Source organism: Carassius carassius, chromosome 21, assembly GCF_963082965.1.
Source record: "Carassius carassius chromosome 21, fCarCar2.1, whole genome shotgun sequence".
In the NCBI taxonomy this organism is placed as follows: domain Eukaryota; kingdom Metazoa; phylum Chordata; class Actinopteri; order Cypriniformes; family Cyprinidae; genus Carassius; species Carassius carassius.
In genome coordinates this window covers 7697447-7710378 of record NC_081775.1, presented here as the reverse complement: position 1 = coordinate 7710378, position 12932 = coordinate 7697447, and the positions used below count along the sequence as shown (strand labels likewise).

The following is a 12932-nucleotide window of genomic DNA, read 5'->3' as shown; positions in this document are numbered from 1 at the left end:
TTTTGTCTTGCTTTTTTTTATGTGTGTGTGTGTTTTCAATTGCGTTTGTGTATGTGTGCTCGATGGCTAAGTTTGGCCTGGCAAATTGGTCTGAAGTTAAGAGCTGTCACCAATGTTGCGTTTCTTGCCCAAGAGGTTCGAGGCATCTCTGTTGCGTAGATTTGGCTGGATCTTGTATCCATGGGGACTGACAGACCACCGCCACCCACCACGAGTCTCCATTCCAGTAGGTACTGCAGCAGACGGACACGGCTTGTTCTGCAGTAATTGGAAGAGCATGGTGATCTCGGGCCCTAATCGGGTCAACAGATTTGCCCTCAACAGGTCCACCGTCTCATCGTCACACTCCATCAAACTCTGCAGTAGTTTCCCATAAAACCTGCGGTGAGACAGAGAAAACTCACGCTGAGCCATGCAGTGCGTCAACAAATTAGCGGGTTTAGCAGCATTAGAAAGCCACAGATAGTGCTGCAAATGCTCAGTGAATTCAGAATGAACAAGTTAAGACCACTTATATTTTTGGATGGAATTGTTGATTAATCATGATTAATCAATTTTACAGTCTTAGAACAAATGCAAGTAGCTGTTTTTTGACCCTCTTAAGTAAGTACATCTTTATGCAATTTGTTAATTATCAATAGTAGTATTAGTTCTGGCAGGTCACGTTCATTAAGTTCACATCAGCTGATTCTCTGCTGATCCCAATCTACCTATAGGGATATGATACCTATCCAGGCATTCATATATAAGGTCCTTCAGTATTATCAGCAGTTTTAGCATTGCTCAATAGCTAATTACCCTCCTCCATCCCCAGCTCCTCCTCTGTCAGTCAGGATTCAGCTTCTGATTCTCCTTTGAATCAGACTAATTATCTAATTAATTATCTGATAATTACTAATTATCGCTGCTCTCTCTGCTCTTATCCATGCTATGCTGCATGGATGCGCAGGGAGTTCCTGCCCAGAACAGAACCATACCACCAATCCAAACTGTATGCTGTGCTAGTGGTCCTGGCAGAATTTTCTATCGTCGTGGAAATATGTTTCAAAATGTAAAAATGTGCTGCTGAATGTACAGATAAGCCTTTATGGTAACTAAATATATTTTAATGTCATTTCTGTTGAAACTTCTGTGTAATTTCTTTGTCAAGTTAAATTATATTCACTTTAAATGCAATATTGAATAACACATTACAGTTAAATATATAATCTTTACATGTGCTTTAGTATGTTAGTCAACACATCAAAATAGTTGTACGTTTTATATCATGACAAAAGTTTAATAACAAATGGCTGATTTAAAATCTAATTTAAAGTAAAACTTTTAATTTCAGATGATTAAAAGTGCACTTTTCATAGTCTACATAAGTAGTATTCAGAAACATACTGTAGTCATGAAAGTTTACGCTTTATATACTTAAGTGGTCTTTTATTTCAGTAATATTATATTATCTGCAGGTACATTTGTTTAAATATACTTTATGTTTTATACTTAAAAAATATACCACCTAACTGATTCTTTAATTCCTAAATCTAGCATGATAGTTTGGTCAACAACTCTGAAACATTTTTTGTGTACACCAAAAGATGAAATCTTTTCATCTTGTTCATGGGCCCTATTTTAACGATCTAAATGCAAAGTGTAAAGTGCACGCGCAGGTGCACTCAGGGCGTATCCAAATCCACTTTTGCTATTTTAATGACGGAAAAACAGTTGGCGCGCCCGGGCGCATGGTCTAAACGGGTTGTCCCTATTCTCTTAATGAGTAATGGGTGTTTTTTGGGCGTAATGTGCAATAAACCAGTCAGAGTCTCATCTTCCATTCCCTTTAAGAGCCAGTTGCGCTCGTACAATGACAGATTTGCTATTTACACGGCGGAATTTGGCAAGCGCAAAGACAGAACGCGTCTCCGAGATGAAACGGAGCTGCTCGTGTGTGAGCAAATAGATAGCCTAATTCTGATACATGCGATGACTATCCATTATGACATGTAGGCATATATATATAATTAGACTACAAAAAATTCTTATGCATTGCAATCCTTTAATTTTTCATATTTGGCATGTGTGCTGCTGTGCGTCCCTGTGTTTAAGAAGCAGCGTGTACGGGCGTTGTGGACCCGCCTATACTAACACGCTCTTTAAATAACAAAGAAAAACATTGCGCCAGACTTTAGACCAGGTTTGAGTTGGTCTATGGCACAGTCTATCTTCAGCTCCTTAAAATAGCAATGCGCCAGCAATGCGCCTGAACACACCTCTTTTTTAGACCAGCACACCCATGGGCGCACAAATGGGCACAAATGCATTTGTTATTTAAACGGCGTGGTGCTGGACGGGAAAATGCGAACGGCGCCGGACTTAAACTAGCAAACACACTTGCGCTGCGCCTTGTGTCGCATTGCGCCGGGTGTATGATAGGGACCCATAAGTCTTACCTGTTGGGGAAGTGGCTTGGAAGCTGAGCCACCTCTGCAATGGCTTCTGGGTTTGATTTGGCCACTGTACAAATATCCTGCTTGCTGTAACACTCATCTTGAACCTCTGAAATCATCCTCTGGAAGGTGGAACACCTTCTGACTGTTAGAAAGATCTTGGAAGTGATGCCATTGGCGATGCACTTCAAGCTTTCTTTCACAAAAGCCTTGCCCTGCAAAATGAACAGAAAACCATATGTCAAGCACAGGCCTGAACTGTGACTTCAGTCCATCTTATAATTAAGTGGAACAATGGCCACTAAAAAGTATAAATGGTTCTCAAACAACTCATTATTTTGATATAAGTTGAGTCTATATGAGACCATCAATTAAGAAAGCATTTATGAATCACTTTGTAATAAGAACTTTTGAAAAGAATAGCTCCCTTCGGGCCTTTCAGATCTCTGGAATTCAACTGCATTCATTTGACAGGATTCATCCAATCCTATTGCTTCTTAGCTTCCAAATGTTTGCTGAGAAGGCGCCTTTGACTTCAATAGGATATTGTGTATCCATCGATGAACTGATATATCTTTATTGTTCTTTGGCTTGAATTGTTTACAAACGTACATACCTGAGTGTCGAATTTAGCAGCGCTGTAGAGAAAGGACTTGCAGATGTCGTGCATGCCATCTGTGTCACACGTTGAGTTTTCAAGACAGGCGAAGGCACCGCAGCCCACCTGGAGCGCACTGTTCAAGCAGCGTGCCACATCCGCTGCAAAAACAAAATCACCGTTAGATTTGACAAGAACATTAGCAGAATCTAAAGAGCAGTCTTGAGCACATTTCTTCTTTTAATAGGCATAAATGTACATCAAGTAATATTTGTCCAAACCAAATTTGGCAATATACAGTACAGTATATACTGTATGATATTTAGGTATAGGTACCCATATTGAATGAATTAGTGCCCAGCCACATTTTAGCTGGTGCTGGTTCTGAAAATATCCTTCCACACAAAGATGTTGATCCAGGAACATGTCACACTTGGTCAAATCAGGTTCTGCTAAAGCTAATATAATAAAATTATGGGAATACGTAACTGTCCGTGAATTGTTTGACAAACAAAGGCAATTTTCTGCAAATAAATTACGTAGGATTATTTATAATTTGGATTATTGTTCCATGCTGTTATTGGTTTGTTGGCATGTGGGTGATGTAAATGTATCTTTGCCAGGTTGTATGTATGATTACCAAAAATGTTGAAAGTCCACTGAAAACATATAATTTTTTGACACTGACAAAGTATGTTGAATGTATGCATTATTTGGCAACAAACTAATCAAAATGAACATTTCTGAGGGTTTTTGTTCCATTTGTTTTCCCCATGTTTGACAAAAAAAATTTCAGATTCTGCAATATTTCTCACTCACTAATCCATCTATCCACTGGATTCTCAGCTCGGTCGTTGAAACAAATGAACTTCCTTCTACTACTTGGACAGTTCAGCCTGTACTTTCTCACAGACCTGGAGGAAAGCCACTGAGGGTTATTGAGGGAACAGTCTTTGGAGACGGTCTGGACTCCCATTGTGAGGAACGGGGCAGTTAATGCTGGAACATATTCTCATGGGGAAATGATTTAAGGAGAAAAACATTGTGTGTAGTAGCAATGAACTTGTGAAACCATTTAGGCAACATAATGAATTCCTCACCTTGCTTACAAGTGAACACAGGATCATTTTTAAGGGGACACTTTCTCATTATCACCTCCCAGCCCACGGGATATTTAAATACCACTCAGTCTGGGGGAACTATAGTACAAACTGGAACAAATACTTGGATTTATGTGTGAGTTTCCATCTGATTTTGACAGCCAGCCAAATTTCGACTTGAATGACAAATAACAACAAGCTTGACTAGCCACTTGACACCCTGAAATATATAGCAACTGAGCCAAGCACTGGCGTCACTACTCCACTCCACTCTCTGCCATAAATTTTATGGGTATTCCAGCCATTTTTCTCTTCTTGGGACTGTGACCCACTGAATGAAGAATATCCACAGCAGGCTTTGTGGTAGTCGGGGCGTTATGTTTGCCACGCTGTATTGGGTTCTGCTGACTGTTTCTTTTGGCAATTGTTTCCATTACCCTTACATGTGACAAGACAGTAACTTTCAGTGGGTTCAGTAAGAGGGCCAAACCACCACCTCCATAAGTTCCACGCCAAAGACTATAAACGCTTTGCCGCACAAACTTGTAGCCTGCAGGGCCAGGATCCCACGCCACGCCGAGAAGTAACCTCAAGGGTGTGTGTGTGTGTGTGTGAGGGAGAGAAAGACAGGCTGTTGTTGCTACACACTCACTTTACTGTATCTGAAGGAAAATAGGCTGTGTGTTGCTGTGTCAATGCTCCTGGCAAAAGGCAGACTCCTGAAATAACCAGAAACCCCCCAAATGTCATGCAGTGAATATGTCTATTGTCCATAGGAGCAGGTTAGGGCAAGATCTCAGATGTACATTCTGTTAAGGCCATTTGCTCATTGCGCACATTAATGGAAAATCCTGGGTTCAATAAAAGTTCTATTGACAACACTTGGGCCACAATGTCGATTACAGCAAAATATAATATCGGCTTGCCTGTGATTATCTGTATAAAAAGCATAAATCAGGGTTACAGTGAGATTCTTACAATGGAAGTGAATGAGGCCAATCTGTAGATGTTATGTTAGCCGCAATATGTAAACAATATGTTAGCGTGAATTTGTTGTGAAAAACATTTTTGTCTGAATTGTGTCCAATTGAAAACTTTGTTACCAAGACAATATAATAGCAAAACCCCCAAAATGACCATAACAAATAGAAGAAAACAACTTTACAGCTTAAATAAAACTCATTATAACAGATCAATTAATGCAAGCTCTTTTTTATTAATAAGCTACACATTTCTGATTGTGAATCAAAAGATTGTCTCCCTATTTATTTTAATTGTAAGTGATTCTACATAACCATAATCAATAAAAAGTAAGGATTTATTATAAAAAAATAATATTAAGATAAAAAATATTAATAAATAATAATATTATAAAAAATAAAATAATTATTTTGACATAAAGCATTTTACAATGATGGTTAAGCGCTGGTTTGGAGTTGTACGCATGGTTCACAAATTTATTAATTGTTATATTGCACGTTTTTCTAATTAAAGGTTTAAATTGTAATCCATAAAATAGGTAATTAGAAATTCTGATATATATATATATATATATATATATATATATATATATATATATATATATATATATATATATATATATATATATATATATATATATATATTAGGAAAAGTTGAAAAGTAAATTAGCATATGGTCTACTCTCCATGTACAATCCATATTTTTTAGCTTCTTCTGGCTGGAATCATCTGGCTCATGATTTTTTTTTTTGTACCATCCATATCTATATTATTAATTGTATACAATACAATAAATAAATAAATGATATTGCATTATTTTGCACAGTTTTAGTGCCAAATCTGACCACCCACAAGAATGAAAAAAAGTCAGTCTGGTGTCAGATGGACAACATGTTCAAGCTGGTGTTTAGCTGGTTTTACTGAGTGTTCAGTTGGTCTCTAAGTCTAATTAGCTAAAAGATGCCCAATCCCCTCTAAAACCAGCTAACAAACCAGTCTGGGAGACCAAATAAGACCAGAAAACAAGCTTAGGCTGGTTTTTCTCCCAGTATGGACCCTATTAAACATGTCTCCCCAACATTATCTCCAACTGTGTTCTGCTTTTGCGTGACACCGAAATACTGAAATCAGAGATCGCAATACAAACTCAGGTGTCTCTCATCAATTCTTCCAATAATAAATCAGTTGTGCTGTCCAAATTAATATTGTGGTTGTTTCTATTTTCAGTTTTCCAAAGGAATTTAAGGAGAAGCATCCAAGACAAAGTTGATACTTCAGCAAAAAGCAACCGAGAACTCTATTACATCCCCTGAGCCATGAAAAAGTCATAAAAATGATAAATATCTTCATTTTAATACCAAATACAATTGTATCACTTTCCTACACTCGTTGTTAGCCTCAGGACAAGTGAGGGTGAAATGTTTCCATGACTGGCCTCTTTTATCAGCGGAACAGTTTTCCTTGTGGATACAAGACTAGAAGTTGTTCTGTTTCACTTTTTTCAGAATGAAGGGAAAATTTTACCGTGGTGTGAACGAAATCATGTGATCTAACCTGAGGTGTATTTTGAGACTAGTTACTTTTAAAAAGAAGTCTGCTAAATTGTATTGAATGTACACTTCTAGTGTACTTTTAATCTTAAAAGTATAATATTAATGAATTTTATACAGTAATGTATTTTTCATTGTTTGTTCATGTTAATTAATTAATTAACTAACATTAACTAATTGACCATTATTACATTTACATTACATTTATTCATTTAGCTGACGCTTTTATCCAAAGCGACTTACAATTGCTATATATGTCAGAGGTCGCACGCCTCTGGAGCAACTAGGGGTTAAGTGTCTTGCTCAGGGACACATTGGTGTTGCACAGTGGATTCGAACCCAGGTCTCTCACGCCAAAGACGTGTGTCTTATCCACTGCGCCAACACCACCCATGGTGAATTAAAAGGCCACTTAAGTGTACTTAAAGAGAGGCACTTTCATCACTATGTTTCTTAACACACTTAAATATACTTAAAAAAACACTTTGTAATAATGTAAAATTAAGAGTTTTACTTTAAAGTGCATTTAAAATCAGTATGTTTTAATAATGTTTTTAGGTGCACTTATTTCTATGTGTTGACTAACATACTAAAACACAAAGTGTTCCTGTGGCTCAGTGGTAGAGCACTGTGTTTGCAATGTAAAAGGTTGTGGGTTCGATTCCCAGGGAACACATGCTAGGTAAGTAATAATAATAATAACATAAAGATGTACTTAAGTGGATCAAAGAAAGCACTCTTAAGCAATATAAAGGCAAACTATAATAAACCTCTATTTCATTGCAAATCAAATGCAATAAGTGTCCAAAAACATTACATTCAATTCACACTCAAGTATATTACTTTAAACTATATTATTTCCGTATTTAGTACTCTATTTAAAAGTGTACTTTTTTTGTCTCTTCAAGGCTATTTTTAATTCAAATGTATGATGAAGCCAAATCACTCTGTGGCTTCCAGGGAAAACACTGGGACTCTACCACTGCCACACTAAAAACAAACAAAATCACTCTGATTTTGTTGCTCTTATTGCATTATAAGAGGGAAAGTGTGTTGGCAAGGCTTTTTTTGTATCATCGGACAAACCCTAGACGTCATCAGTAACCTTACAAGGGAAAATAGAGTTAGAGATTAATTAGGCCCCACAGTTCAGGGGCTGTCCCTTCAGTTACACTGCACATGGCTGAGAAGAGGCGTAAAATATGGGTTTGATATTGCATTTGATGATTTCATAGAGCACTTATTGTATTGTGGTGGGAAAACAGGCATGATGATTAGACATATTGTGATGAATGAAACTTGAATACGGCTTGGCCGGCTCACTCTAATCATTCTGAGGGTACTGCGATGGGCCTCGACAGGTCAGGACTCATTTGAGATTCAGGAAAACGCATCAATAGACAATGCACAGTTTTGTGTTTGCTTTCTCTCTTACTCTCTCGTGTATCATCAAGTGTTGTAAAACCTCAACTGGGTAAGTTATCAGAGATCCTCTCGACAGGTGATATTACTCATTTCCACACAGACCAATAGGGTGAATTGTTGAAATGAATAATTCATGTTGTACACTTACATAGCTACCTGTTCAGATTTCAACTTGCGGAGCGTGTGACCCCGACTTGAACCTTTGGCCCTCGAGTGTCAGTGTTTCACACCAGACTGTAATGCATGACTCAGCTAGACCTCGCGGATTTGGAGACGACATTGCAATTGCCTTAATATGTCAAGGAGAGTTCATTCATTTAAAGCACAATTGGACTTGTTCATTATCTGAAGATCCAATCTGTGGTTTTATCATATTCTCATTAAAGTTATAGTTCACCCAAAAATGAAAATTCTGTCATCATTTACTCACCCTCAAGTTGTTCCAAACCTGTATGAGTTTTGTTCTTCTACTGAGCCCAAAAGAAAATATTTGGAAGAATGTTTGAAAGAAACAGTTCTATAGTATGGAAAACATATTATAGTAGTCAGTGAGGACCAGAAACTTGGTTACTCACATTATTCTTTAACGTTTAACAGAAGAAAGGAACTTACAGTTTTGGAGCAGATTTTCATTTTTTGGTGAACTACCCCTTGAACTAGAATCAAAAGCTGTTCAAAAGGTACACCTTTCTACCTTATTGACCCATAAGGGTGCATTTTAGTACCTTGAAGGTACATTTCAGCATTTGAAGTGAACAAATTGGCACCAAAATGGTTCATATTACCTTTTGAAAGGGAACTGCCCAAGTGACAGTTTTTGTACCCTTTTTCTTTTTTTTTCTGAGAGTGCATACATTATACACAGTGCTGGGTTGATTATTTTAAGAAATGCAATCTATTAATTTACCCATTAATTACCTATTAATACCCTTTTGTTTTGTAAATATACTGTGCATTTTGCTCTTTTGGAATTATCAGTGCAGCACTGTCTCTTTGTCTCAAAAGCACTGAGTCAGTACATGTCTCCCTGGCAACTAAGTACAACAGGAAGTTATGCAAATACCAAGTGGAGTTTGACAAAGGTTTTCACGTCCCGTCCAGAGACAGAACGGAACTGAGTGTCCCACACCACACACAGATCCACTATTTGACACTTGGACGAGCTTTTCTCCGCAGCATATTAATTACTGAATTCATTAAAGACAAAGGCACAACCTATTGTAAATACTGACACCAGATCTTCAGTTTCAATATAATGAGCAGCAGGTCAGAACAATTCATCATCTTTAATAGTGTTGGGTCCTTTCAGGTGCACACAATGTCATTTAAAGCATCCATTGTGCCTAGTCCATTAAACGTTAGTGTAAGTGAGCTGTCCACCCTGCAGTTCTCTACCTGTATAAGCTGTCATTTTCAAATGAACCTGAAGACCTCGGTTAGCTGGTTCAGGTGTAAGCCATGAAAGCTGGAATATGAAGCGTGAAAGTATGACCTCACTGGGGAAAGCCTTTCATATACAAACCACTCATTGGATCTACCTCAAACTCTTTCACAGCGAATGAATAACCAACATCACGAATGGTACAATCTTTATAGATATTTAGAAAGTACTGTAGTGACTTAAATGTATGTGGAAATGTTTTAAAACATTTCTGCTGGGTATAAGAGGGTTTAACTCTATCACCTAATATATATATATATATATACTGTATATTTAAGTAACTTGGCAACTGTGCTTGCAAAAACATATCAGAGAGTAATAATGTATAGTAATGATATATCATTAAATTATATAATGTTGATATACCAACCTATTCAAGCTATTGGGAATCTGTTACTGTAAAATGTAATAATAACATAATGCAAGACCACATAATGACTGAAAAAACATACAAATTTGCAGCTGTTGCTAATCATAACATTAAGACAGAACCAGTGTCACCCACACAAATGCAAAACACTAGTAACTGAGTAACACATAAAATGATCCAGTTATCACACAAGAATGCTGTAGTAGTGAATATCAGCATGACTTTGATTTCTGGTGATTACAAAGCCATACTGATATACAGTCCACAGCAAGAGGTAAATATTCTTTTTTTTTTTTATATACAGAATTTGGCTAATTACTTTCTATCTCCCAATAAAAATAGTTACAAAAGGAGCCAAGAAGCCCACTGACGTTATGCCCCAGTGCTGTTATATGAAATAGCAGCACTCTCAGTAATATGGTCAACAAATCGGTTTAAAGGACTGGAAAATCTAAACAAATATGATGGTTTCCACAAGGATTTCAATAAATTATAAAACAATTCGTATTTTGTTCCTATAATACACGACTTTTCTGTAAATAATGAGTTGTTTCACACACTGTAAAAAATTCTTATTTTTCTTTCTTTCTCTAAGTTGTAAATAAAACAAAGATTACTGAAGTGTATTTAACAAAAAAAAAATATTACCACACTTACCACAGTCTTACCACATTTTAACATTATTACTTGCCATTTCTTGGCAATTAAATGTGAAATTTGCAAGCGGTTTCTGAGTACACTTTGTTTCTACACGTTTTTGTTTTCCACTATTACGTAATAAGCATAATTGTATTGTATTGCCTTGTTAAATTTAATAAGAAAAAGGCTATAGTTGTAAATAATAATTTTACTCTAAAGTGACTTGTCTGGACAAAAACGGTTAAAATACAATTAAGTAATGCAATTTATAGCCTACTTTTTACTTACAAGGAACACCATTTAAACAGAGTTTAAAATAATGTGGTATTTCTTGGTTATAAAGCCTACATGTTCTTTTCAATTATAAGGCAAATCCTAGTTTAAATTTTTTATTAATTTGTACCATTTTACATTTAAAGTATACTGCCTTTAAAAGGTCTAATGCTGTTTTCACGGTATGTGGTAAGGTAACCAACGAACAGGTTTTTACTCTAGCATTTTCTCCCCAACGTAGAACCTCGTGCATGCTTTTGAGGCTGGAAGCGGCGGCGGAATCATCATTCACATTCATTCATCGCGCTCAGTGCATCACAAGAAGCTCATCATGAGCTATGATGAGTCCCTAATATGCAGGTCAGAGGATGAACGTGATATTCACTGATACATCTCTCACAGACGCATTGGATGAGAGCTCATCCTAGATGAGATGACAGCTCTCATATGATCTACCCTACACCGATGCATGCGTGTCAGCAGCACACAGCCGGCTCATCATTCCCGAACGCTTCCTACTTACAGGGGCTGTTGTGGGAGAAGCGTGCTCTCCTGGGCGAGTAGGATTCGTTCTGATCCAGTTCATACGCGGAGGCGATGAGCACGGCGAGCAGCAAAAGTCCGGTTCTTGGCGGCATCTCTCACTAAATGACACTGGGGCTTTTATGAAGGGCAATAAAAGAGGATTTCCTTTATGTCTTGCGCGCTGTGCGGTGCGTGTTCTCGGCGACTTCGTTGAGGAAATGCGTGTGATGTGGGCAGTATCATGAAGGCTCTGTCTGTCCAGCTGATCTTTCCAGCAATTTCTTCTTCCAGCCGCGTGCATGACAGGAGCGCAGGTCGCCCTTTATATGTGCCCGAGCATCACGAGCTCGCCGCTCAGCCCAATCACATCACAGCAGGCGCGCAAACACAGCCTCAGCACAAACTTTCATTCATTGATCCGTAGCATTTAAATAGGCTTCTCGTATGGCGTAAAGTTTGCTGTTCCTTTTTAGTTGGGAAAGGTGATTGGGAAAACGCTCACATCCGCGCACTGTTGTTATATACAAATATACGCATCCACTTCAAAGAGCGCGTCCGCGTATTTGATATACTTCATAACAAGGAGCTCACGCGCGCTCTTTACCTTACTGAACGAACAAAAATAAGCTAAAAGAGCAAGAACCCATCTGAAACAAGCAACCAAACAACAAACCGACAGGGTATCTAAAAATGGCTTACTACAGCCACATCGACCACTTTCTATGCATTAGCGTGATGCTCTGGCCAAGCTGGTTTCCTCAAAAATGAAAAAAAAAAACTCCTTTAAAACCAGCGTCTGGCACATCCTCATGATGAAGGCTACTAAGAAAAATGAGATTTATGTCACTTTAAATGAGGTCTATTAAATAATATGACATCCATATGACCCCAGTCATGATAGTCTTATGAACTCAAGCCGGGTCACGCAAGTTTAAACACTTTCTCTACACACAAAATTGTGCGTTTTAAACCTGATTTGGATGATCTGGCCAAGCTGGTTCCCCCAAAAATGACCAATCTCTTTTAAAACCTCATGAAAATGAGATTTATGTCAAAAAACTGAGATTTATGTCACTTTAAATGAGTAAATAAATAAATAATGTGGCATCCATATGACCCCAGTGCTGTTAGTGTAATGAACTCAAGTCTGATCACGCAAGTCTAAATCTCAAAAATGGCGTTGGCAAAAGACAGTTTGTTTTTCTTTATCGTTTTGTTTCATTCAGTAATCCTTAGTGTTATATTTCAACTGTCTGCTAAAGCCGCTACCACCGGATCGCGTTTTAGTCAAATCCATTGCGTTCTTTGTTTTTCTTTTAATGTCTTTGAGAAATAACATTGAAGTTATTCAAATGACCCGCATTTTTATCGCTTTGGCATTTTGATGGACCCTCTGCAATAATGCCGCTATTGTTGGCGAAGCAGGCGGGATCGTCTCTAGCTGACAGATAAACTACGCAGTTATTGACACAAATTATGCAGCGTATGGAAAGCATCACTGTTGACTTTGCGCGTCTCGCAACGCGCGCACTCGAGCTCGCGCAAGGCGCACGTGCAGAAGCGCACGCGTAATGTGACACTGAAGTCCGTGCGTGA

At 37.8% G+C, this 12932-nt stretch overlaps 1 protein-coding gene across 1 annotated transcript; it reads right to left on the bottom strand.

Annotated features, from left to right (window-relative positions):
* LOC132097438 (stanniocalcin-like) lies at positions 1-11624 on the bottom strand. Its single transcript, XM_059503152.1, has 4 exons — positions 11335-11624; positions 3052-3194; positions 2439-2650; positions 1-379 (listed from the first exon to the last, which is right to left on the bottom strand). The coding sequence occupies exons 1-4, from the start codon at positions 11447-11449 to the stop codon at positions 97-99; spliced, it is 753 nt and encodes a 250-aa protein (XP_059359135.1). The 5' UTR covers positions 11450-11624; the 3' UTR covers positions 1-96.
* Between the last annotated feature and the right edge of the window lie 1308 nt (positions 11625-12932).

Bases quoted from the DNA above. Each gene is read 5' to 3' on its own strand.
- LOC132097438 (XM_059503152.1), bottom strand. From the start codon at position 11,449: ATGCCGCCAAGAACCGGACTTTTGCTGCTCGCCGTGCTCATCGCCTCC. The intron at 3,195-11,334 runs GTAAGTAGGAAG...TTGTTTTTGCAG, and splicing joins CTTCTCCCACAACAGCCCCT to CGGATGTGGCACGCTGCTTG. The intron at 380-2,438 runs GTAAGACTTATG...GTCTCACCGCAG, and splicing joins CCAAGCCACTTCCCCAACAG to GTTTTATGGGAAACTACTGC.